At 35.4% G+C, this 27,319-nt stretch overlaps 1 protein-coding gene across 1 annotated transcript in view; it reads left to right on the top strand.

Moving 5' to 3' along the window:
- The window catches only part of MCTP1 (multiple C2 and transmembrane domain containing 1), a 564,948-nt gene that overhangs the window by 434,737 nt on the left and 102,892 nt on the right, over window positions 1–27,319 (top strand). Inside the window, 2 exon segments of the mRNA XM_079146016.1 lie at window positions 4,041–4,160; window positions 22,388–22,441. Of these exon segments, the coding sequence (XP_079002142.1) occupies window positions 4,041–4,160; window positions 22,388–22,441 (174 nt within the window).

A 27,319-nucleotide genomic window follows, 5' to 3' on the forward strand; every position in this document is an offset into this window, starting at 1 on the left:
AGAAAGGGAGGGTTGAGGAGACTGTGTGATGTGGTGGGGGAATAATGGAAGGATACCATAGTGATGGAGTTGAGTAATTTAAATACTATATAAATTTATTACAGTCCTTGTCACTTAATGTAATTTTGAAAAGTTCTAGAATCCTTGGGTCCTCTTTCCCTGTCCCACAGAGGTAAAAGAGATTTTGGAAGTTTGGATCTGGACAAATACTAGACATCTTATGGTTTATATTTGTATTCCATGAATGTGTTGAGGTTTTGTTCCTTAATTTCTTTTCCCATTCTACTTAAACCCATTATTATATCCCAACCTATGGAAAGGGGTAGTCAGGACCAAGGACAGATCCAGTGCTCTCTTGGCCTTCTTTGGGTTTTCTCCCACCTGCTGCTCCTTTCTCCTGATATCCTATTAAACTGAAGGCCTAGCCTTTTCATTATCTCAGATTGATTGATTGATTGATTGCTTGATTGTACTAGGAATTGAACCCAGCCCTTATATATATATATATATATATATATATATATTTTTTTTTTTTTTTTTTTTTTTTTTAAAGCGGTAGGGTCTCACTAAATTGTTGAGGCTGGTTTTGAACTCAGGATCCTCCTGCCTCAGCCTCCCAAGCCACTGGGATTACAGGTGTGCTCCACCACACCCAGCCCATTATCTCAGTTTTGCTGTAGGGAGGAAGATAGGAACAAATTTAGTGGACCCTGGGAAGAGGCCTCAGTGTAAAGGTAATGAACTAAAAAGTTCCTTTCTTTCTCTGAGGGCTCTTTTTATCAGAAGACCCTCACCAGCTAACAAGAACACTATAGTGAAGGATTGTTTTTTCTTAGTGATTCATAGCAATCTGACTCCTGAGATAATTTTTTTTAGCTGTTTGAACACCCAGTGTTTCATAGCACATGATAAATATTCAATATATACCTCTTTAACATTTTGTAATCTTCAATTGGGTGTTGAAAAAGAAAAAAAAAAGTAAATGCTTATGTATTTAGAGTCCATTCAAAGATTTCTTGGGGTTTTAAAAAATAAAAATATTTCAAGAATAGGAGTTCCCTTCTCAATTGCTCAAATAGTAGATTCTTAAAGAACACATAGTAGGAAAGAAAACTGTTTTTCCATTGCCAGGATCCATAAACCTAATGTAATTTCTTCCTTTGTTTCTCTTTTCTGTGTCTTTCTCTAACCCCTGTTCTGGTGCCCATGTCTATAGGATGTATATACACTACAGGTATTCATGAGAAGCATTGTGTCAGTTCTGAGTACTACATTTTAAGAAAGCTATTGATATATTGATTTGGATCTGATGAAAGGTAGATGTCTATAATGGGGAAGTTCCCAGAAATCATACTTTGTTGCTGACGCAAAGTCCTTTTCTATGTAATACCAGGCTGACAACTAACACCAATACATAGACATTACAAGAAGTTTATTCTGGAATACACTAGGAGTAAACATTACAAGGGAGAATATATATGCTCAAGAGGTTAAAAATAATTACAGTTGGTCATATGTAGCAGTAGAAGAATCTTAAGATGCATCATTGAGGTTAGAGTACTGAGTAGAGTGAGTACCCTCAGAAAAGGCAAACATACTAAAAGAAAGACTGTGCTCAGACCATATGCAAAACAGTTCATGCCTGCGTAGCCAGGATGTAAAGAGAATATTGTCTAGAAGAAGTACTAATGTAGACTGGTTTATTGAAGGGAGAAATTTTCCAGTAGAATCCCAGGTTGTAGTTCTAAATGAATTTTTCTGAAGTCCATTGGTTTTATGTAGTGACTCTATGGTAATTTTACTAATAATCAAATAGACTTCTGTTGAATAATTTGGGAATCCAGTGTCCATTTGCTCATTAATTGAGTAAAAATTTACTCATTGAGCGTTTATTCTACCTTAAGTACTATTCTAAGCTCTGGATACAAAACAGTGAACAAAAAAGAAGTCTCTACCCTTAAGGAGCTTACATTCTATGGTTATCTAAGTGTTACATACAAATGTGTAAAGAATTAATATGGATTCTAGTAAAAAAATTATTCTCCCCTTTACATCTATTGATGTCTATCAAATTTATCTTAGTTTATTTCCTGAATAAAGACTTATCTTTGTAAACATGGATTTTAGTAATCCTAACCATAAATTATCTTTTATATCATCTTTGTATATATTTTACAAATTTCAAAAATTAAATGAAAATATTTTATTTTTATAGAAATCTTTTTACTTTTCTGGTGAAAGAAAAGATATGGGTTCTGCTTTATGCCTTGCAATATTTAGCAATTTTCTTATTCAGGAACTTAAATCTATAGTTACCATGAATTCTGTTCACAATTCATTCCTTGGATTACTAAACCATTATTTGTACTTTTTGGTGTTCATTTGGGTTATGAATATAAAAGAATTCAATAAAATGTACAAGTTTTCAAATTTTAATGTTAAAAAAATCAGATGGTATAGTAATGTCATAAAGTCATTTTAAATATTGGAGATGGAATCTAGAGATGATCAGGTTTATAGACTTCTGTCTAGACATGAAAACACAGAGACAAAGTGACTTTCTAAGGTCTAGAGCCTTGATCTTGCAGCCATCAGGCTGGGGTCTCTATTACTCCACACAGTTTATTTCTGTTTGCCATTTGGACAGGCTGTAGGCTTGACTGAGATGTATTATCAGGCTGCAGATGGCCCATGTTGGCCTGGCATGATTGTCCTTATGCCTTCAGTGTCCTAACCTATCAAATACAAGGTGCTTGTCACCCCAACCAGCTAACTGAAATTCCCAGTAAAGCTACCATTCAGCTAAATTTTAGTCAGCAGATGACTTTCCAGCTTTCAATATTAGAATTTGAGGACCTTAGTGAATAATTAGATTTCCAGAATATCAATAACATTTTCTCAATAATGGTTTTGATTTTGTTTTTGCTTACTTATTGGATACCAAGCAGTGTATTAAATCCTTAATGCATTTTAATGATTTAATTCTCATAACTGTGAAGTGGCACTTCTATTGTCCCCATTTTAGAGAAAGAAATTAAAGAGAGAATATATAGGTTACTGAAAGGTTGTACAACTAGTTAGCACTAGAGTCAACTCTTAAATCCCACCCAACTTAACATAACCTTAATTTGACAGCAGGAGTCACAGATCCAGTGAATTTAGATGATCTGTCCAGGAGTCTGGTGGGGGTGTGGTGTGAGTCACATGTCACATCCAATGTCGTGCTGTTTTCCAGTGTAAATGCTCTTAGAAAGGCTCCATCTGCCACCGTAGGTTCTTAATCTAACATTTATCTTGCAACAGAAAATAGTTTATATATTTAGAGAAATAGATGACTTTTTAAAATAATATTAATAGGCATTTTAGAATTTTCTTCTGCAAAATAACTTGAAAAAAATTACTCTTTTTTTTTTTTTGTTCAAGAGCTGTTTGATTTCTATACTAAATATTAAGCCAAGCTTTTTTCACACTTGTTGGTAGCAGTGCTTTTTCATAATGTGACATCTTTGGGGCTCTCTGGTGTAGACTTGGTATTTTCGTCTGCCTATTATTCTGGTTGCATTGTGTTATCCAAGTGAGATTAAAAAAAAAAAAAAAAAAAAAAAAAAAAAAAAGAAGTCCCTGATGTTAAATAGTGATTCATTCTTTGTCATTAAGGCAGATAGATCAGGCTATTCTGACAATGCAGCGAAGCTCATTTTGCTGTTTTTTTTTTTTTTTTTTTTTTTTTTTTTTTTTGTCAAACCTAACAATAATTTCACTGGAGGAGAAAAATTAAAATTGCTTCTTTGACAATGTAATGATATCAGTTTTTCCTTCACAGAAATTAAACAAAGTAAAAAAATAAAAGTGGACTTCAAGGGGTCAGTTGTGCTTTTAGAAAATGCCTAACAAGTTCTCAAGGCTTTGTTTTCAAGACAAATCTTCCTGTTCTGAAGCATTTAGTTTTAGTGGTTTTTGAAGTGGAGAATGAATAAGAGAGTCCATCTAATGAAATTCAGAGTTGACTCATCTCTTTTTCTCTCTTCTCTCTCCTCCAGCTCTTTCTCTTTGTTGTCTGGAACTTTGAGCTCTACATGATACCACTGGTTTTGTTGTTACTATTGACATGGAACTACTTCTTGATAATATCAGGGAAAGATAACAGGCAACGTGATACAGTAAGTCTCTACTTTCCTACTTGTGTGTGTGTGTTTGTTCTTACTCCTAGTTTCTCTGACAAGATCAACATTGAGTTTGGTCTTACAAACCAGAAATTCTGTCTATAAATACTGAAGTTTGGAGGAAAGTTTTATCAGATCAAAACTAACAACTCTTTGGTCCTAACACAATACAAAATGTTTACCTATTTCTAACATTACTTACCATGGTAGAAACTAAGGTAGGAAGTACACTAAAGAATGAACTGTGATTTTTTTTTTTTTTTTTTTTATCACAAATGGCTGTTCTTCAAATGATTGTTTCCTTTGGTCTCCTTATTTGTTTTGTGTCTTAATGATTCCTAAATTAAGACGTGTCACAAAATTATTAATGATCTGACCAAATGACAGTGCTCTCTGTGCAACCATTGGAAGGAAGGAAGGACTGATGGTTACTGACCTGCAAAGTGTATTAAAGTACATTAATTCAATGAACATGCACTGAACTACAGCAGACATCCTTTTCTGTGTCAGGATTTTATTGAGATACTAGCTCAAGGATAAAGAACTTTCCTTTAATGTAGGGAAAGTTAAATTAAATCCATCTCCCCTCTTTGGCATTTTTGAATATTTTTAGAATGCATGAGACAAAGTTTTTCTCTGTCCACCACCCCTTAGACTAAGAAGCAGAAGTTAGTCACACTATAATCACATTTGTTGTTTTCCTTCTCAGTTTTGTTCCCCTTAGATTATTCCAGTCTCTACATCCCTAACATATATACTTCCAAAACCTTTCCCACATATAAAGAAATGAGGAAGGGGTGTCTTCTCCAAACACTACATTTATAATTGAATATCAGGATAGACAGCTGCTGAGAAGAATTTTAAGGATTACCAAACGTGAGAATCTATTTGGTGGCTATATGTCCTTTCCCATCGGATTACATAAATGTTTTAAATGCACCATTAAGGGTCTCCATTTGATGTGTAATCAGAACTGTTTATCAACTACTGTGTGTATAATGATGCAGTTATTTGATCATGAGTTTAAATTATTATATAATACTTTCTTGTAATGTTAAGTACCATAATGTTTGCACAGATGTACCTGTGAAATAAAAGAACTTCCCTTTGAAGCAAATGGTAACATAAACAAAATATACTTCTTCAAAATTATTTATTATCAAAATTAAAGAAAAAAACCTGATTCACAAACACTTAAGTTCATAGCCAATTACCAACAACATACCAAGTTTACTTCCCTATTATATTTCTGTCTCCCTCACTAGATTGTAAGTTTGAATGAAGAGACTGTGTTCATCTTTGTATTTGCCACTGTCTTTAGCATGTGGTTTGCAAGTTAGAGGTGTTCAAAACATTTTTTTGTAAACTATATCATACCAAAGATAAGATTGTTAATAGAGATTTTAATGGTTAGGTGGCATCAATAGACAAGAAGTTGTTATTATTGGCAAGGATTTTATGGATATATATTTAAATTACACACTGAGAGACAAGCCCCAAATGCTATAAGCACTGGTGTCATGGGGACTAATAGGTACTTTTGTCAATTAATCCACAATATTTTCTTTAGGAAAATAGAACTCTGTCAGACAACTGCTTTTTTTTGTCCCATTTATTTCAGGGAGATTGTCAAGAGAGAAGAATATCTACTTTTCATTCAGTTGCCTTGAGACAAATTTGCAAATAAGATTATTTGCAAAATAGGAAAAAGTGGTAATTTAGTTTTAGCTTCTTAATCCTATGAGAGGACTTATCTTCAATATTTTGTCATTGGTTTGAGAATTCTTAGTGAAAAATTCTGAAGCTGTAGACTTTGCTTATTATCTTTTCCAGAATACATGCCTCAGATGGAAAAGTCCACTTTTAGAGAGGAAATAATAATATATAATGTGTCTTTGGTACTTAAAATTCTCTAAGACTTTTTATAAGCCTGTAAAAAATTACATAATATGTAATTAAAATTACATAACATGCAATTTTTCAACAACCATTTATTTTTTTAAACAAAATACAACTCCAAAATAGAATTTACCAAATCTTTTCCTTTTAGGCACATCTCTTTTAACAGATTCTCCCTTTTAGCCCTGAACAACATTTTATCCCCCAGTACAGTCCACTGTGGAACATTCTATAGTCTAAATCTCATGGAATGCCAACCACACTCCATAACTCCCAGTAATTGCCTTTTATTTGCCCAAAACACACATATCCACATATTCTGTTCTTTCCAGGCACCAGAGCAACAATCACAACGTTTCATTCAGTTTCTTATTCACTGGCTCAGTTGAGACCTTACGTAACTCTTAAATCCAATTTGTCTAATTATGTGTTTTCTGGCATACCCAGCTGTGCATTTGAACTGGTTGCTCCTTTTGAATAGAAACCTGGATTATACTTTGCTGGTTACAGATTATGTCTGTAGGTGTATGCACATATGCACATGCATGCACAAATTAAAGGAAAGTGTTTGTAGGGGTTGCTAGGTTGTGACTAAGTGACTTCTGCATTGTGCATAGCCCTAGAAGAATGGTATTTTGCCCTTAGCTCTTATTGGTAGCCCCAAATTTTGCAGAAACTTCACAGGATCTCTGAGGAGCATTAATCACATTGTCGGCTAATCCCAAACCAGAAACTGGCTGTTTGAGGAGGGTGGTAGGTTCTGCCATGAAACAAATTTATCTGTACATTCAGCTGAGCAAATTTAATTAGGATGAAAACTATAAAAGAAAAACAAGTCAAAATGACCTTCATATCTGTGTTGAAAAAAGAAGAAAGGAAATAATAGTTCCATGACCTAAGAAGTTGAAAAACAAAAGAAAATGAACACACGTGAAAGATGAAGAGTACATAGATGGTGAAAATTCTGTCTTCAACATGTTGATAGTTGAGATTAAAACCACAATAGGAAAGGGTTTCCTTGTAGGTTTATTTTTTATTAGGAAAGCCTTGCCTCTCTTAGAGATCCTTAAGATCACAGGAGCTGAAACCATCACCTCTCCCCCACCATGCTGCCTATTCGAGTTTAATGAGAAAAATAAGATATAATTCTCACTGAAGAAGTTTTGCTGCATTTAATAAACTGAACCTGTTAAGGATAAGTGTCCAGCCATTCCTGAGACTAAAGCTGTCGACTCAGGTGCCCATGAGAAAGTGGTGTGTTTAGAAATGGTATTTCACTTCTGCTGTTTCCCAGTTGGACTTGTTAAAAATAAGCAATCCTAGGTCTGAATCTACCTAGACTGGGACCATGACATTAAAATTTCTAGCATGAGAATTGTTAGGCTTTTCCTAGGAAAACTGTTTAATACATGCTTCACTCAGAAATGTCCCTGGCATGAAAGGAATGTAAAGATAGAAATGTCATCCTTCTCTTGGTTTGAGCTGTCACTCCAAAACCTGGGGAAAAATCTCCCCTGCACTGCCTATTAGACTTATACCAACCAGTCAAATTATAGGTACTATAGACAAAAAAATTTAGATAGAACACATGCCAGGAAATGGTCTTTACTTTGGGCTTAAAAATTACTAAGCCCTCATTATACCCTGGGTGCCATGTGACGCACTTTATATTCATCATGTCACTTAGTCCTCTTTTAGGAGAGAGAAGCTGAATGTGCCATCCCAGTCAATGGTTCAGTACTCCTAAGTCAGGTGACGTGACCCCCTTTGCCCCTTTATTTGTGGCAATTAAGGGAACATGCTCATGTGAAATAAGCATGACTATATGAGCCCTTCCTTAAGAAAAGGGACTTGTCTCAGAGAATGAAGGAAATGGGTTGGCCAAGCAAAGCAGGGGCCTATTTCACACTCTGTAGATATCATTATTTTATTTTACATACACAGAAACAGGGCCAGAGATGTTAAATAATTTATCCAATAGCTCATAGTTCATCTGTCTAAAGTTTGTGTTCCTAATCACCAGTTGATTACTTTTCATCTTCTGGCTATATTTTGATATACTCCACCTCTCCCTGGGTAATTTTCTCCCATGACTTACAGAAAAAACAGCAGCACTATCTCTACCTTCAAGCAGTCATCTTGACAGCAAACATTCATTTTTCCTACCCCACCCCCTTAATGTAGTTACTGTTCACTCAGGAAAATGGAGCTGATATTTAGTAAGTAATTTCTGTGTATAAAATATCCTAAGTATTTTAGAAACATAACCTCTTTTTATCCTATACAACAAAAATATGAAGTAAATAATTCTAAGTGGTTTTCTCCTCATTTTAAAAATGAAGAAACTCAAAATGAAAAAGGATAAATAAGGAACACCACAGAATAAGAGTAATTCAACCCAGTTCTACCCTTTTCTAAAGCCCCAGGCTATTTTTGTGGTATATACTTGGTCATGTCTTTCCCAAGAAACACTTTCTAAATGTCCAGAACTTTACCCAGAAACCCAAATTTACTCACTCTCCTTCTTATGAGGAACCCCATGACTTCTCATGAAAGAGGGCTGGACATCTGTTCTAGCTCAGTTTAATTTCTAAAGTACTTGTGGCCTGGAGAATGACCTTCCATCTATGCAGGTGAGCATAGGGGAGTAAATCAAAGCTGAGAATCCTTCACATTAGTAAAGAAAGTCTTTGAATTTCTTTGACATACAGAAATTCTTCAAGCAGCGTTTTTAAATTATACTTTAAAAGAACATTCATTCTTACTGTCATGATATTCCTCCTACACAACAGTCTCAGTTGCCTAATCAATGGCAGCATTAAAAGACAGAAGAGTGGGGCAGATCAATGAAATCATTCTGACTCATGATATGACTGTGACACAAATTGAGACAAAGTCTGCCTTGCTAAAACACTTTAGTAAATACTGAAATGTTTAGTTAGCTCACCCTAATGACAAAGCATTTGATTCCTCATTTCCTCTTTAGAATAGTACTTAATATTGTTTCTTGTTGGGACAGGTCCAGTTAGTCTCAGAACAATTATTTCTACAAATGAAGCTAATTTTTTAACTGATAGGCAAAAAAACTTTTTCCACCATAAATGCTGTTGTTGAGAAATTTAGGAAAGTCTGTTAAAGAAACATCTGGTGTTTGACCTAAATCCCTGTCAGTCAAACACATTTATTGTTTTTTAAGCCAGTGCTCTTGATTCCAAAGAACTCCATGGTGGAATTTGAATATGTGAACAGGAAAAGGTGAACTATTTCTAAAAGGATCAAAAGAGATTAACCAAAGCCAAGCTGAGAGAGAAGAGGACTCCATATACAACTCTGAATGTGACAGTTAGACCCTTGCCACTTCAATAAGTGTTTTATCATTCACTGAAAGTAGCATAGACCATGAGTGTCCTATGTTTGCATCTCAGTACCAAAAAAGACCACATACTCAGTGATCTTAACAGAAGCAGCACTGAGTCATACAGGCTGTAAACACTTCTAAAAATGGGTGATTACTCTTTTCTTCTTCGTGCTTATTGCAACAGCAATTTTCTCAATTTTTTCAGAAGGTCACCAGCTTGTAAAAAATCTGAGAAGGACCATGAAAAGAACCAGACCTTTCGTTTTCCAACACAATCAGTAGCATAAAGAAGTCATTAGGCAACAGCTAGTTAGATGTCAGAGGAAAAGTTTATCCTCCATAAACCCTCTCAAGGATTTTCACCAACTGCTTAACCTTGCTACCTAGTCACTCATTGTAGAGAGTGGTGTCCTAACAAATTGATGACCATCACCTCATCAGGATCTAGACATGGACCAACAGGATTTGCACATTTTCTCTACATATCCCAAGCCCCAAACCCCATCATCATACTACCATATCATCTCTCCCTTCTTAGAAAATAACCAGGCCTTCTACTTTCAGATTTCCCCAAAAAACCTGCCCTGAAGCTCAATAAATTCATCTCAAGGTTGGGTTGTCAGACTTAGCAAAAGAAAACACAGATGACAAATTAAATTGGAATTTCAGGTAACAACAGGCAATACTTAAATACTATTCATTACATGTTTGAAATTTCAATTTAATAGAATTCCTAGCTTATCCCAGTGCATCTTGGATTCTTACCTATAGATCTGAAATAAAATTCGAATTGCATCTTTGTGCTACTTTGGTGGTCTCCCAACATCTTCAAGCAAAGCATAGAATACCCCTTTTGAGAAAGCCACAGCAAAACCATAGCTTCAGCTTTGCTTCCCTTTTATTCCACCACAGTTGTTTTTGTGTGCATTTGTTTTGGAGTGTGCAATGGTTATTGAACAAAAGGTAGAAATGTGGGCCAAATGGGGGAGGAACACAAGTGAGTCAGAATATGTACACACTCTTCTCACCTCAGCCAACTAGTGATTGTTCACAACTAGGGAGAGCAGGAAACCAAGGCACAGAGAGGTTATGCCACTTGCATAACCTGTGATCTCTTCCTTTCCTACTGACCCCTCTCACCAGCCCAAGGAAGACAACAACTTGGTCTTCATGACACAGATGGAAAGGAAGGGAGGAAGGAATGATGCTTCTTCTCCCTTTGGATGGATAGGGAAACTGAGGCCAAGATAAGGCCATCATCTCTGCAGAGCCAATGAGTTTGGGTGGGAATGTTCTATGTGGGATGGAAGTTGATGACCTAGCAGGGCAGGGCAAGCCTATTCTCTTATCTCAGGACACAGGTGAACTTAATGGAAGCACATGTGTACCACCTGCTCCATGTAGTCCTGAAAGCCATATAAGCACATGTTTACCCCTTACCAGTCCACCTGTAAACTTAGACTCCAGGATTTTAAGCAGGACTGCCCCTCTTCGCTCTCTGTCATAAATTTATTTATGTAGTTACTGCTAAGCATCTGTTTTTTAGAAATGACTTAAGTTATCTGAAACCCAGTGGTATCCCATCACTTTGGCTAGTTTAAATTTCCCCTCTAGTATAATTGTTTGTAATATACCCCACTTACTTCTCATCCCACCGACCCAAAGCGCAATACGCCCCACAGCTGCTGACCATGTAAAATCTAATGGTTAACACCAGAGTCACATAAATAAGTTTGTGCCTTCACACGTGTTTTCTTTAAACGAGCCCTGGATAATGCCCAAGAGCCCTAATAAAGTCATAGTCCGCACAAGTCCTCTCTTCCTCTCACATGCCCCACCCACTGGTTGGCTTCCTGACATCTCCAGATGTCCCTCAGCCTCCACTTGGTTTCCCAACCTCTCTGGAACTTGTAAGTAAGAAATTTCTTCTGTTTCATGTATTTTTATTTTCATCTCATCTGACTGACACACCTGAACCTCATACTTTGTTGCTGTATCTGTGTCTGATAAATTTTTCCTCAGCAGAACTGGCCTAGCAAATAGGTAGAGTGGCTTATGGCCTCTCTTGAGGGAGACCTCAAGACCAAATTAGAGAGAAACTATAATAAAAAGCACAGGATTCTCACAGTATTATGATAATTGGTTCATGGTGGGTCTTTTCTCACCAGCTTCTTATTGTTGTAATTGTATCTTCCACTTATGTATCTAATCCCAGTACAGCAAGATTTCTTACACATAGCAGCATAATTATTGCTCAAAAAAATGTTTGAATAAATATTTTAGTCTGCTATTTCTTTCCACATCAAAAACTGTCTAATTTTTATGCACAATTATTTCTGGTCAACCAAAAAGAATTACTAAATATTTACCAACTGTAACCATACTGTTGTTCCAAGAAAGATAATTAAGACATACTCTGTGCCTCGGACAGTCTGTGACCTAGTGAGGCAAAAACAAAGAACAACTTAAGTATTTGGATATAGTAAGTACGGGGGTAGAATACATGTATATACACTGCATATATAAGGAAGAGGAGGGTGGGCTGTCGCCCCAGTTCTCACTTGACTCCTGTTTGTGCCTTTCACTTGTATCCATGTTTACCTTTAATACTTTTTGAGTTTATAGCTGTCTTTTTGCTTTCTTCAGCTAAACTTAAAATTGAAAAGATCAAATGGTAGCATGGTAGAAGATGAATGTAATCTGTACATGACATGTCAGTTCATATAGAAAAAAATGTAAAGAAAAACCCTTCTATTTTTAAAAGTCAATTTCCTAAAGATCTCCTCAATGGAAGGTGCACTTCTTGCTTTAGATCTATTGGGACTCAAAAGAAACACCGGAGTTTAAAGTTAATGGTATTTTCCTTAGAAAATACTCCTCGTTACTCTCATGTTTTATTCCCCTACTATCTTTGAGTTTTTCCCACCTTGCTCAGATTTTCCTGAAATGTATATGATAATTTAACAAAGCAAAGAGGTACTCTTGGTTTTTACAGAGGATTTATTTCCTAAAACCTAGCTCCTTTTCCACCAAATGAATTTTTTCAGCCACTTCGAACTGAAGGTATGTGATCCCATAAATGACTGATTTTTGTCTTGAGTTCCAATTAACCCCTGGAGCCACAGACAATCATTGAAATCTCAACTCCCTAAATTCTCCTCAAAGCCTCCCATACATCCAGTGAATTCATCACCTTGGTGGTTTGTCAGTGTCTACTTTCATGTCAGCCAAATGATTTTCTCACCTCTGTTCTTGCAGAAGTTCTGCCCCCACTATTCTGTCATTTCTATAACTGAGGAGTATGACTTCAGAGAGAAGAAAAGGATAGCCACTGGTTTGGTGTCAGGTGGATATGTAGTCCTACCTATTTCTGGTGACCTTCTGTTTGTTCTTACTAAAGGATTTTGCTCTATCTTTTGGTTAGACACCAAACTACTAGAAATGTTATGCAAGGGAAATAGGATAAAGGACCCAAAGCAAGTACTTTCTGGTGCACCTGGTAACTCATGACTGATGACTAGTTTGCTTTGCCAATCTCAACCATCATGTGTGTATAGTGGGTGGTGTTAGCAGGAGGTTTTATATATTTGTGGAAACTTGTCCCTGGTTACGAACAGTGACAAGAAATTCCAAGACTTCCATCAACAAGTTAAAAGGTAAAACTAAATAATATATCTTTATCTGCTTATGTAAAATGTTTATAAATCAGAACTATTATTAGGGACCAAGTAACCCTGAGATTTTTGTGTTTGTTTTGTTGAGCACTGTATGAGATACATTTGTCAAGAGTGTACAACTTTAAGGCCTTTCACTGTCCTATACATTGTGGTAGAACAGTACATTTCAGTGGCCAAACTAAAATACGCCTTTGAGGACATTATCTGTCATTTGTTATGGAATTTATTTCCTCATGCAAGAAAAAGAAAATAACTACTACACAGTGTCACTTACTTTAAAAATAACTGAATGCTCTGGCAGCATTGCTTAAACAAGAGAGTCAGTTCACCTGTACAGAATTCTGAAATGAGCTCTACTCCCATGAGCAACAGCAAAAACAACTTTAAAAACAAGTGTCACCACTGCACTTTTCCAGATGGTAAATAAGAGCCCAAACTTTGAAATTAGGAAGACATGGGATTAAATCCTAAACCTTCTACTTGTTAGCTATACAAATTTATTTCATTCCTCTAAGCCTCAATTTCCTCACCATTGCAATGGGGATACTAGCTACCTTGTTGTTGTCTTCTTTGAATTTAAGAGTCAACACCATGTGTTAAGCATGTAGTAGCTGCTCAATAAATGAGTCAGACACCATATTGTGATAAAACAGTAAGCCAGTGTGGGTATCATGTGGGTTTAGATGTTATAAAATTCACTTGCTCTCAGGAAGAGTTTCTAAGTCCTATTGAAAAGAATGTTTTCCTTCAGCCATTAGTGATTCTTTTTAGTTTCAAGATTATAGACAAAGACAGAAGCACTGCCACAGTATGGTTTTCTTGCGTCCAGAATCCTCTTGCTATGTATATGGAAGTCCCACAAATATAAAAATCTATATTCTTATCAATAAAAAAGCATATGAAGAAATTTGACCAAAAGCAATCTTCAACATATGAAAGCTTCTTAGAAGTTGAATTTTACAGAAATACCATGTGTTAATCCATAGATACATGAAAGAAACCTTCTTTTGATTATCGTATTACATGTTTTCACCATTCACAGTGCCTAAGAACAAAAACAGGCAGTATCATGGGCAGAATAGGGCATTTCACTGAAACCATCATTGAACCTCGTAGTAAAATAGTCTTTCCTAATAGCCTCACTCAGGATGTTTTAGGTAAGAGAAAGGAGAAGGTAAACCTACACTGGTATACCAGGCCTGGAGATAGGGACTAATTTTAATAAATCAGAATGGGACATGAAAATGTCAACTTAATCAAGCATTTAAATTTTATTAATCAAGTCTAATTTTTATGAGTGCAAATAATCACTGAAGCTGGACAAATTTGTTCTCGATTGCATCAGAAACATAATTTTAATATTTAATGGACTGATGAATTTAAATGGAGAATTATCTTTATGAAACATGCTCTTCATAATTTGCCATTAAATGAGAAATAAAAAAAATCAACATAAATCTTACATAAAGGTTATTTAACTAAATGTTGGCACTATAAATATTATAAATGCATTATGCACTAATTTAGCAATCACACAGTACACTACATAAAGCAGAAATGATAAGTGGACCAGGCTGGCTTTTGTGAGACTGTAGAGAGAGCTCTGTGTAATATTACGGAAAGCTCATGATATAACCATTGTATGGGGTTGTGTGGGTTTCCTGAACCTTCTCTTCATTCACGTTTTTATGCTACCATTAATCACATTTTTTCCAGTCCAAATGTAGGTCCAAACCCACTAAGGCTTTCTTTCTTTTGTGAAGATTATTCTTAATAAAAAATATTTTATCACTACTTTTTAAAAAAAGACATAAGCAAATATCTGAAGTCTTTCATTTTCTGACGTTTAAAAATGCTCAATTTTTAAAGTTAAATGTTCTGACACAGTATTCTCATACTTCAACATTTTAAGCAGGAAAAATTCAATGTAATGTCAGAATATTTCTTGTTAATATAGACCCATTCCACTTACACCCTCCACAATCCCCAACATATTGCTTTAAGTAGGGAGTTGCTGTGAATTTTCATTAAAAGTAAATCAGACTTAGAGGATCAGTGTGCTCCAAAAGTGTGTTAATATTAATCTCCAAGACAAATGTCTGTTTTCGAAATTCTTTAAAGATCCCCAAAGTCCCCAAAGTATAGTATTTACCTGTAGAACATGTACTATGCCTTTACTTGAAAAAGAATTTCTCACCTATTGCAGCTTTAATGCTCCCAAATGTATGTGATGTGGTTAGAGCAAGGGACATATATGAGAAGGTGGCAGGACATGCACTCCTACAGAGACCACAGCAGCTCCCTTTTCTTGCACTGCAGAAAGTGGATTAAATAAATAATGCAGGCCTTTCATTAGACAACTTATAAAGTAAAAGTTTATAAGCTAAAGTTGTTCTCAATTTGAGAAACATTTTAACTTGTGCCTTTTTTGTTGCAAAGTTGTGGTCCTCAAATGGAAATTTGGCTTCAAATATAGAGGCTTACGGAAGGAATTTTGTTCTTTTTATTTGAACTGTTTCTTCTTCATAAAAAAAAGAAAACGTTTTTCTTTGACAACATTAACTTTTATAAAACAGATTTGGGATGTCTAGTTCTCTTTTAATTTTTACTTGCAAAGCACATTGAACAACTAAACTTTTTGGCCTTTTGTGTAGTTTTATTTTAAAACCTGACAAATAAGAGTTTCAAGGAAGTATCATTATTTAAAAAGCATACCATAGGTTAATAGCTAACCTGTTTTTTCCTACTTAACCAAAGTAATATGTGATATACTAAAGATGACAAGATTAGAATTTTCCTGCAAGCAAAAAATACAATACATTGGGAAGCCTTTAGATGGAGACAGAGTTCAAATAAACACTAGAATTCTGTTCACAGTGCTTTGTGTAAGTCTAAGAAAGAACATTTAAGAATACTGAGAAGGAAATACGAAAAGAAATTCATTTAAGATGCTTATGCTGATTTTAAAATTTATATTGGCTATTGTTTAGCCTTTCTTAATGGGAGGATTTTTCTGCATTTTAAGCTGACACTTAAGGAAATAAAAGGATACATACTCTTGGCCAGTGAAGTAAATTTACTGTCCTTGCACCTTATAGCAAAGCATATTATTCTGCAAATAAGAATGCTGTTGATGATGCAGAATACAGGCTGTAATCAGTGGCATGAATCAAAAGTCATCTGATAGCCACATTAAAGCCACATTTCCTATTAAGAATCAGACTAAATTACAACATGGCACTTCCCAGAATGAGCCAAGGAAATGCATTCTGAAAGAAGAAATAATTGTATTTGAGTGTCTCTGTAAAAATCAGGAAGTGTTTTAGAAATAAGTACTAATGCTTTTCTTTTTAGTCTGCCTTCTTTTGTATTACAATATATTCAGCCTCACTGGCAAGCCTATCACACTAATTATTATTACATCTAGTCGTTCAGTTATCTTGATGACTACTGTAGCTAAAATACTTCAAGGTCAAATCCTTAATAGCGTGACTCAAACCAAGCAGCTATCATACATGCAGTTGCTTTTGAGATATACTGCATAAAACAGTATATCCCAGATCTGTTTATGAATCTTATTATTATTCTTACAAATGTGTGCTAGATTATACGTAGAGTTTAATTGTACTATTCATTTTGCAAAAGTTGCTTCTCAAAAATCTTGTGAGAAGCAGGTGTCCTCTTGTGAAAAAACACCTGCAGAAGTACACCTATAATGATCTTATTGACCACAAAATTCTTCAGCCCAACCTCTGGTACCTTGAGGTGATTCAAAATCATTTAAGTAGTTACATGCATCTTCCCAATCCACAGATATTCCATAATTTTAAATTATACTTACATGTGTAATAAATTCACTGACATAAAAATGCATGCTCTGTGTGGTGTGTGCACACAGTGATACAAATGAACTCCAAACCATGTTGAAGAATACCGCTTTCCCCTAATTCTTCCATATCTCTAGAGTGGAAGCAGGCATTTAGTTTGTAATGTATCCAAATATAAGCATCTGTACACATTTGGATGTTCTATGAATATGAAATTAGTACGAAACTTCTTTTGTGACAATTTTCTTTAATATTTTAACATTGCAGTTGCACATCTGGACAGCAATGATTTCTTCTTTAATTTAAATGTGTTGCTTTCTCATAGACTGTATTTTAGGAAAACAATTTGAATTGTGCAACTGTTTATTCCGAACAGAGCAGAACATCCATTTAATTGAAAGATTATTTTCAAGGAAAAAAGTAAACATACAAAAGAAACCAGTTTGTATCAGCACTGGCTTTTGAGGGGCTTGCCCTCACATCACTCAATTCTTATCTTAAGGTGAATATAACAAAGATTCTATTCATTCTTATTTGTTTAAAGAGATTTGAATAAGTGGAAAATGATAGTCCTGGAAAATCAGAATACAAAGTGCTTTAAGAATTATTCAGGGACTTTTTTAACCCACTCTGGTCAACATGGGTTTAAATGTGCACACTAAATTGATATTAAAAAGCAATATTAGTGTTCACTGTTACATGGTGATTTTAATCCTGAAGTTTAACTGAATCCACTTTTATCATACTTTCACTGTGTTGATGTTCCTCTACTGCATCCTCTGGTCACATCTGTATTTATCGTTGATGGAATGATTCTAAACATGTCATATTTTCATTCAGATTTTCAACATCATTATTCACATTTTCACTCAAATTACATTTTATTTCTTTGCAAATCACAAAGTTGTGTTGGACTACAATTAAATCTTTCAAAATTAAAAACTATATAAAAGATATTCTGTAGAGGCGATTTTGTTCCATTTTGAAACCAGATTCTAAAATGTATAGCTACATATTATGTTTTGTATCTTAATGACAAATGTTCAGCAAATATTGAATATGAAAGAAGAAATACTATGCTTTTTAAAATAATGTTATCTGCTTATTCTTTGGCTCTAATGTAGTTGGCATGCTGCATTTGGGGCTGTCTATGTGTGTTTTTTAAAATGTCATCTTTATTAGTATTACATTCAAGGAATAGTACCAGGAATCCGTTCTTTCAAGACCTTCCTCCAGTGTGTGGCATATAAGTCTGTGACGAGCGACATTACAGAAGGTCATGTCACTTTTAACTGCTTGCATTACATCTTTCTGATTTCCCTAGTGCCCTTCCTTTGTTTGATTAATACTACTTGCTTTCAAGCAAGGTATCAGAAAGCATAATTCGGAAAGAGAATTCCAGAGCTGATCTGAGATATTCCCCCTTAAGAAAAAAAGAAAAAAACCGAAGTTTGCAAGTATATTTTTTTCTACCACCTGCATTTTTTTGTCACTCCTTTCATTCCGCCCCCGCCCCCAAGGAAAATGTTCCTCTGTGTGTGTGTGTGTGTGTGTGTGTGTGTGTGTGTGTGTGTGTGTGTGTGTGTTATTAAATCATCACTGACAAATGTTTGGGCAACTGGACTTGGAATATTTGAAAACAAAACTATGTAGTGCTTATTTGGATTTATTTGAAGAGGAAAGGGCTGGAATTTGAAACTAGGTCTCCTGTATTTTATTTGTTTTCCTAAGTTAAATGTTAAACTCCAGTACTCTCTTTTTAAGTAGCAGGTGTTATTTGAGTTATCTGGAAAGGATTGCATTTTATGCAGTCATTAAATGCACTTCTGTGACATATACAGGTTTGTTTTGTTTTTGTTTTTGTTTTCTTTCTCAGTGCTGGGGATTGAACTCAAGGTCTCACACACACTAGGCAGGTGCTCTACCACTTAGCTACATTCCCGGGCCTACACAGTTTGTTTTTAAAAACTTAGTTTGTGGTTTCTGTGTCCATTGAATTTGACTGGAGCTCAAGTCTTAAAGCTCATCTTCTGAAATGCTCTTGCTCTCAGAGCTGTCCATTTTGCTGGGCCACCAAAGCCTGAAGACTAGTAGTAAAAGCATCATCATTTAATTTGGAATTTTACCCATACCTCTCCTTGTGCCTCTATGTTTTTCAGTGAAAACATGAATCAGAGTTTTGTCATTAAGGACAAAATATATTTTGCCCAGGTAAAAAAGATGTAATTTAATTTCCAAAACTTAGTATTGAAATATTAAGTTAATGTTATTTTATCAATAGCTAATATTTTGAGAACTTCTTTTGATACAGGAACTGTGCTAAGTACTCTACATACATGATCCCCTTGGACTTTAATCAGATGATAGGGGCTTTATCATCTCCATTTTCAAGGCAGCTTAAGCTTCACCTGAAAAAAATGTAATGGGGGGGGGTGCATTCTGAAGTAGCTGAAAGGCATCAATGGGAAATTATCTGAATTATAAATCCTCACTTGTAGATGTTCATGATATAACATTAAGGAGGCATTGGAGGAGGGGAAAAGCCCTCACTAGAGTGCTAAAACACAACACAAAGGCCTCTCACTAACACAACACTTTTCTGCCAAATGTAAAAGCAAATGGTTGTATTGGGTGGTTCTGGCTGCACATTTGTTGAGCAATTGTGCGTAGCCAATTACCCACTTGTGCAGGGAAAGAACAGTTTGGGTTTTGCAAATGAAGAGCCTGATTCTGTAGGCCTCTTTGACTCATACTTGAACATAAGAGCCACAGCTGATTTACAAAGTATGCAAATTAAGCTCGTAGTTTGTTTTATGGTTCAATCATACTTGGAATTTTTAAAAATTAATTTGGTGTTAGTAGATATCCCCAGATCTTAAAGATTAAATATTCATGGGTTCTATTTCCAGGCAAAAGTTTGAAAGCATTTTGAATATTTGCCTTTATTAAGTTGATTAGGTATAAGTCTTTCCAAGTGAGCTAAGTCAGGTTTGTGAGATAAATGATAGGCACTTTACCAAAGAGCACGTTCTGAGATATGAAGGATAGATGATGGAGTCATCTATCCACTAGATCAAAAAATATTTCTTGAACACCTATGATGCAATCTGCTAGATACAATTTGACATCATTCTGCTTTTGTAGTATCTGCAGTAGGATGTAAGTACTGTAGAGGGGAGGTACATGATATATTTGTAATAACTAGCTATACTGCTTGAGTTTAGTCAGAGGAATAAAAGGAGTAAAAGTATATTTTATATTCCTTGACATATTTGATATGACTACATAGAGTTTTAGCAATAAAAAAAAACTCCATTTAATTCTAAAACTATAAAGATAATTGTGTGTGTGTGTGTGTGTGTGTGTGTGTGTGTACTTGGGGATTAAACCCAGGGGTGCTTTACCACTGAGCTGCATCCCCAGTTCTTTTAACTTTTGTATTGAGATTGGGTCTCACTAAGTTGGTAAGGTTGGCCTCAAATTTGCAATCTCCCTGCCTCAGCCTCTTAAATCACTGGGATTACAGGAGTGTGCCACCACACCCAGCACCTAAAGATAATTTTATTAGAGGTAAAAAATAATTATTTTTTTAAAAATCTATTGAGGTTTAGATGAGTTCTTTTGATGAAACATAATGTATCAAAACATTGTGACTGCTTTTTCCTTTTTAAACCTCCATCACAAATAGCCCATTAAGGAATAACCTGGCATACATCTCCTCAATTATACATTGTCAGTATTGATGTCTGCCTATTTGTGATACACATACTCCAAGTTAAAGAAATTTAAAAATTAACATGATGGCTTATCTGCTAGTACCTGTTTACATTCCACAGGGCCTATATGAGGCTAGACAAAGTACCTGTGTGTTTCCCTCTTTGTATTCCCATATTACCTAGAACTGTGCGCCTTGGATAAGGGGGTTTATAATAAATACTTATGGAGTGGCTGAAAATAGTTAGAATATCAAGAGTTCATCTTTCCTGTTTAGGTCAACCACAATTTACATTGCTTTATATGTTCCCAAAGTTGTATAAGCCCTCACCACACATTGGAAACAGTATGTTGGGCTACTGTGATTCTTTTGAAGTGCTGACTATCGAAATAAAAGGTCACAGAATCCTACCATTTAACGGAAGATGTTAAGTATGACATTAAATTAGAAACAATGTCATTGTTTTTTGGGAGTTTAATATTATATTGGTTCATGAGACCTGGAAGTTTGTGTTTGGGTTATTTTAAATCACTGAATGCTTTTTGGATATTTAAAAAAATATATTAGGAATAATTGAGAATCCAGATATGTCATCTCAGTTTATCCAATTCTTTGCATAATACCATCTTGGTGATTGAAGTTTTTATTTACAGGCTATCCCTGTTTATATCAAAAAGTTACCTGAAAGGAGGGCTAGTTGTCCTTATCTTCCAAAGTTATGAGCTTTGAGAGAAATGTTTTCAGTTATGTGATAGCCATTTAGAGATACTCGGATTGGATTAGGAAAAAAACACAATAAAAATTTAGAAAATGAATAAAATGTTATATACAATAAGTTGGAACTTTCCTGAATAATGATCCTTACCCTGAAAAGCTTTTTTTTAATATTTTTTATTTCCATGGGGTGCATGTGTGTATATTTGTGTAATTGTATAAAGTCATTAAAACAAACCTTAATGACATCCCATCCTTAATGCCTGCAGTTATATATTGACCAATGCAAGAGGAAATTATTTGGCAAATCCAAAATAACTTTTCCATTCTACTAATGTAAGTGAATTAGGAGTCATTAAAAAGTGCATATGTATATCCATCTGTGTGAGTTATGCACACATATTATACACATTTAATTGTAGAATGCATTTCTAAATTTCTTTTACTAACCATCCTCATAATCTTTGTGTAAAATCACAGAACCAAAATGAAATTTTCAGGTAATCCACAAAATCAATAGTATAGAGATAAGAGTTGACTTTATACATAAGAACCAAAGCTATAAAAGACATTTAGTTTTAGTCCATAGACCATCAGCATGAATCAATTAACAGGTTTTTTTTTAATATAAGGGTTTGGCAAAAAGTAAATTAGAAATAGCAGAGCTGCTTCATAGTTGGTTATCTAGCTCTAAATTTAAAGTGCCTGATTAATATTGACAGCAGAATAGGTAGAAAGGAGATTTCCTGATGTAAAGCATCCCCCAAATTGATGTTAGTTTACCTTACACATATTTTACATTCTTTGTCACAAAACATTTTGCATGCATAGGATTCTCTTGACTGGGCTTCTGTTAACCTGGTTTTAATCAATTAGATAGCATTTTCCCAGTCTCCATCTCTAGATCAAACATTTCTTCTCCAGTGCATGTGTTTCAAATGTTAATAAAATTTTCATTTCCAAAGGGTTCAAAATAACAGGACAAAATTGTCTCCTTTAGGAGCACAGAAAACAACTTGTGTTTCTGTCTGCAGGTAGTGGAGGACATGCTAGAGGACGAGGAAGAAGAAGATGACAAAGATGACAAGGTAATTATCTTTCCCAGCACTTGGGTACCTGGGGATGGGGAAATGTAGACATGACACTGTTTTCACAGACAGTTAAAAAAGGAGTTGAAGTGTTTGAGTCCAGAAAATTGGACAGTGCTGTTTATCATCCTAACAATGCCACTGCATGTTGCAAAGAGGGAGAGAGGGCTATAAATCCTTTTCGCTTTTGTCCAGAGCTGGGTCAAATATTTTTCTGCCAGGAACAAAAAAAAAAAAAAAAAAAATTCAGCTTGTCTGGAACTTGATAGCTCTTGTGAAGATAACAGCAGTGACAACTGTTTTTGAAGGGCAAAAATTTGTCCTATCTTGAGTAGTACAAATCAGTCTATGCTTTGGAGGAAGAGAGGAGTGAAAAAATCAGCAACCTTGCATGAGTTGAACATGAATATTGTCATCTGTAATTTTCAGAGAATTGCTCAGCAAAAGAACATGTATGGGGGAGCACTTAGGACATTTAAATAACCCTTGTGTTCAGTGGCCTTGTCTAGATTTGGAATGGCCCCACAGTTCCTGCATCAGGGAACTCCATTCAGACAGGCTCAAGGCTCCTACTTCGATTGCTGGTGGACTTGGGGAGGGTGACTGTAGTAAATAACAGCTAGTTTCTGGGACTGCTTGGATTGGTTGTCCCCTGGGGAGAAGGGACAGCTAGGGGGAAGAATTAGAATGACCTTGCACCACTGCAGCTGTGGTTGGTATTGGAAGAACAGTTTTCTATGGCCGTTTGTTACATCATGACCTCTGTCATTTCTAAACCTAAAACTCTAAAAAGTCTTAAGGTGAAATCAGAGGCACAGAGAGAATATCATTAATTATTTGCACATTGTTTGGCAAATAAAACCAGATTTGATCTTTGCCAGAATCTGACTTCTGTTATAGTAAAGCAATGAAAATTTTCAAAGGAGAAAAACATCGTATCTCAATTTATGCCCTTGACCTTTGTTTCCAGTAGAGATGTGCAGGTATGTCCTCATAAGAATTTGTGTTGGAAGCAAGCACTAAAGATGTCAAAAAAAAAAAAAAATCACAGCAGTTAGTTAACTTCACAAATGATTTCTTTCTTGAATACTATTCAGTGTTTGAAGGAAAATAAACACACACACTTGGGCTTTTTCTCTTCCTTTCTTTCTAATGCTATTTCAAACATTTTTGACAGAGCTTTTATGTGAAATTTTTCTTCTGTACATCATTTGGTTATTAGCAACATCATCAAACATAAACTAACAAAATCTCCTTCCTGCAGAAAACACATATGTGCTTGTTTTTAATGTTAAATAACATGAGCATACACTTCTGGCAATAAATGATATGATTTATTGTTAAGGTCAGTTGTGGAGCTGTAGAGAGCTTGTATTTTAACTCAACATGCCAGCTCTGAATCATCATTTCTCTGCTGATAAACACTGAGCTGCCATCCATTTATGGCCATTTCCCCTTGCTTGTTGCTGCTTTATTATTAAAGCCACCATAAAGATCCATCCCAGCAGCAGGCGTTTCCCCAGAAATGTTAATAAATGGAAACCCTTGGTGAAGTCTAGCACTTCAATGTCCCTGCTTGAAGTCACCCTATATATTTTTAGCCAGTTTGTTGATATTCTGCACCTCTAATCTTCCTTTTTATGGTCTTTTTTTTTTTTTTTTTTTTTTTAACAGAGAGGATGTTAGGCTTGGGAAACAAATACACACCTAGTTAACCAGCTCACCGAAACATCGATGTCAAGTGGAACATGTGAGGGGGAAACAACTCCAAATCTCTGGAGTAGCATCTATTGTAATCTAGTATAGGTTGTCTGGAATTGACACCCTGGTTCTAACATATTTTCAGATCTAGTTACCAAAGTTGATTGAAAGTGAGTGCTTAGATTACTGTGTGAATTCAGCTGTCTTTTTCTGTACCAGGTGCCAACAAACGGGTGTTTTCCTTCTGAAAAAACTGCAGACTGATATTTTTTTCCCTAAATGATTCTTTACTTGGACAATATAGAGTTTTTCTTTTTCTCAACCATAATTCAATATCAGCATTAAAATCTTATCTCAAAAATCTCAAATGTAGTAATTTACAATAGGTGTTTAAACTCTTGAATAATAGAGGAAAGAATCCTAGAGTGGATGTCTTGAAACATAAAAGGTTTTCTACCATAAGAAATGGAAATGTGAAAGGATCCTGCAAGTTTCCATTAACTGGCTTCCATCCCTTGACTGGCTCACATGGCACTGTGTTGCTAAGTCTTGGCTATCCATGTGTCTGAATAGGAGAAGGGTAATTTCCTATTTTAAAAAGTTCATTGGTTCCTCTATTTAAAGTTTGTGTATAGAGTCATGCGTAATGGAATTTCATAAGAAAACAAATATGTTTTTCACCATACGAGCAGGTACTGACCTCTAGCTCTCATTATTTCTCTGTTTTCTCATATGGTATAATAGTAGGGTCAGGTCAGTGGGTCCTCTTATAGGATAAAAGTAAAAAAGATTAATAAATGTGCCAAAGCCTCATGTTAATTGAACCTGAAGCATATGTTGCAAGTATGCAAAATATGTCCCAGATGTTTCAGCAGGGCTAGTGTCTTGACTTCCCTGATTACCACGAGGCAGCTATTAGTCCTATAACCTTTGGACTTGGGGGTAAATGGGGTATTACATGGCACAGAATGAGAGCACCTGTTTTCCATTCAGCAAAGACCCCTGGCAGGCTTTGCCTAAGCCCATCCATATGTTTTCACTTAGCAGATTGTTGGGCGATTATGAAAAGTGTCTTTCTTTAGAGCCAGCATTGATATTAGTCACTCACAATGAAAGGCGAGTCATTGGCTACTTGACAAGGTCCATGCGGGCATAAACTGAAGTCCTTTATCTCATTTGAGCTTGGAGTGTTTTCCCTCAGCATAATTATGTACATGGCAAAGACACAGGTATAAGAAGTTGAAGCAGGCAAAGATTACAATTACTTCACATAATAGCTTTGTAATAGCTTTTCTTCAGTGCTGACTTTAGCACCTGGGAAAGTTTTGGTTGAAGTTGGTAAAACCTAAATTGTGATTTACCTGCATCTCCAGATTTTGAAGTTTTTCTAGATTTTGACCTTTTAAGTATTTTTTTTCTCAAATTCTTCCTTTTCATTAAAAGATATCATTATTTAGGTGATGGTTTATGGCTACAGACTTATTCTTCATTCTAAAACCCACTGTCCACATTTGCCTGAATCTAAAATCAGGTGGCTTCTTTTTTAATACAATTCCATAATTTTCACAGAGAATATGGATTTAAAATGGTGAGTCTTAGTCATGAATCATTGACTTGTTAATATGTTTACTTATCTGCATTATACATAATATACTACAGTAGCTCTATGTTAACAGTGTTAGCAGTGCTGGAGATGACATTTTTTTCTGAATTTAAAGTTAGAAAGACATCATATTGTGTTTTCAGTTCCCGTTGTGATAGAGCATTCTCTCAACCATCAACCACAAAGTCAGTTTGATCTGATTTTTGACCTGACTCCAAACCCTGTCTTTGTGGTTAACAGAATATCTAAGTAAATAAGGCTGAACTAAATCACCTAGGTGGGAGCTAACAACAGTCATGTAATAGTGTTTTTCTCCACACTATATGTAATAATACAGTGGTCATTCTGCATAATCTAGACCTCTAACTAATGAAACTCTGCCTTCTGTAGTTTAAAAAGTTTAGGCATGCTTCCCGTGGCGCATCCTACCCTTATAATAAGATCCAGCTGCAACATCAGGAAGAGAAGACAGAATGCAGGTTTCCCTCAGGAAAAGCATGAATTCAAATGCATGGCATTCTAGTAATGTTTATTGATAAAAGATATTAAAATGTTCAGGCATTTATGCTTACATTGCTTCTCTTTTTTCTTCAACGGTTATGTCAAGGTTACTGTGTTTCAAGATAACTAGATGCAATGAATGAAACATATCTGAGTTCCTTCAAAATATACAGATTGTTTGCTTTGATTCTTGAAGTCTGTGTTTTCTGGTTTGATTCTCCAGCCCAAACATGTATATAATGTACCCAACATTCATACATCTCTGCATCTTAAATCAACTGTGGGCGGGGAGAGGGGGAGAAAGAGATAATTCTAAGTGATATGAGAGAAGATTTTAATCTGACAAAATTGCATTTTCCAGTTATATTCAGTGAAATGACTGCATGATAGGGAAATGGATCAGGCTTGGGAGAAAGGCAGAAAAGAGCAAACAAGAAAAACTATACTTTAAAAAAAATAAGTTGAACATTTAACTGGAATACTATTAGTTTATCCATTTTCCTGTAGCTGCATAAAAAAATGAGCACAACTTAGAGGTGTAAAACTCATGTTTTTAAGATCTTGGTTCAGTAGGTCATAAGTCTAGGCACAGCCAACTGGGCTCTCTCCCTCAAAATATGTCAGAATGAGTTCTTATCTGGAGAATAATTCACTCCCATACTCATTCAGGTTATTAGTAGAATTCAGTGGAAGGACAAAAGTCCTTGTTTTCTGCTCCTACCCACTTTCTGTGGATCTTCTATCTGTAAATTCATCCTTGGACAATCTCTCTTGGGTTGAGTCTCTCCCATGCTTCAACACTCCTTCAAGAAGAGGCAAGTTCACTGGATTAGGCCAGCCCCACCAATGATAATCTCCCTTTCTTAAAGACAGCTGTGCCATGAAACATAATCATGGGAATGACTATCCCATCATACTCCTAAACCTACCCCAAAACATAAGAATAGGAGATCATACATGACTTATAGACTAGGAGGTGGGAATCTTGGCCTCTATCTTAGAATTCTGTCTACACAACCACATAGACCCTCCCATACTCCAGTGTGAAAATGGAACCATCTGTGTTCCTTGGA

This window comes from Sciurus vulgaris (genome assembly GCF_902686455.1).
Source record: "Sciurus vulgaris genome assembly, chromosome: 6".
Classification (NCBI taxonomy): domain Eukaryota; kingdom Metazoa; phylum Chordata; class Mammalia; order Rodentia; family Sciuridae; genus Sciurus; species Sciurus vulgaris.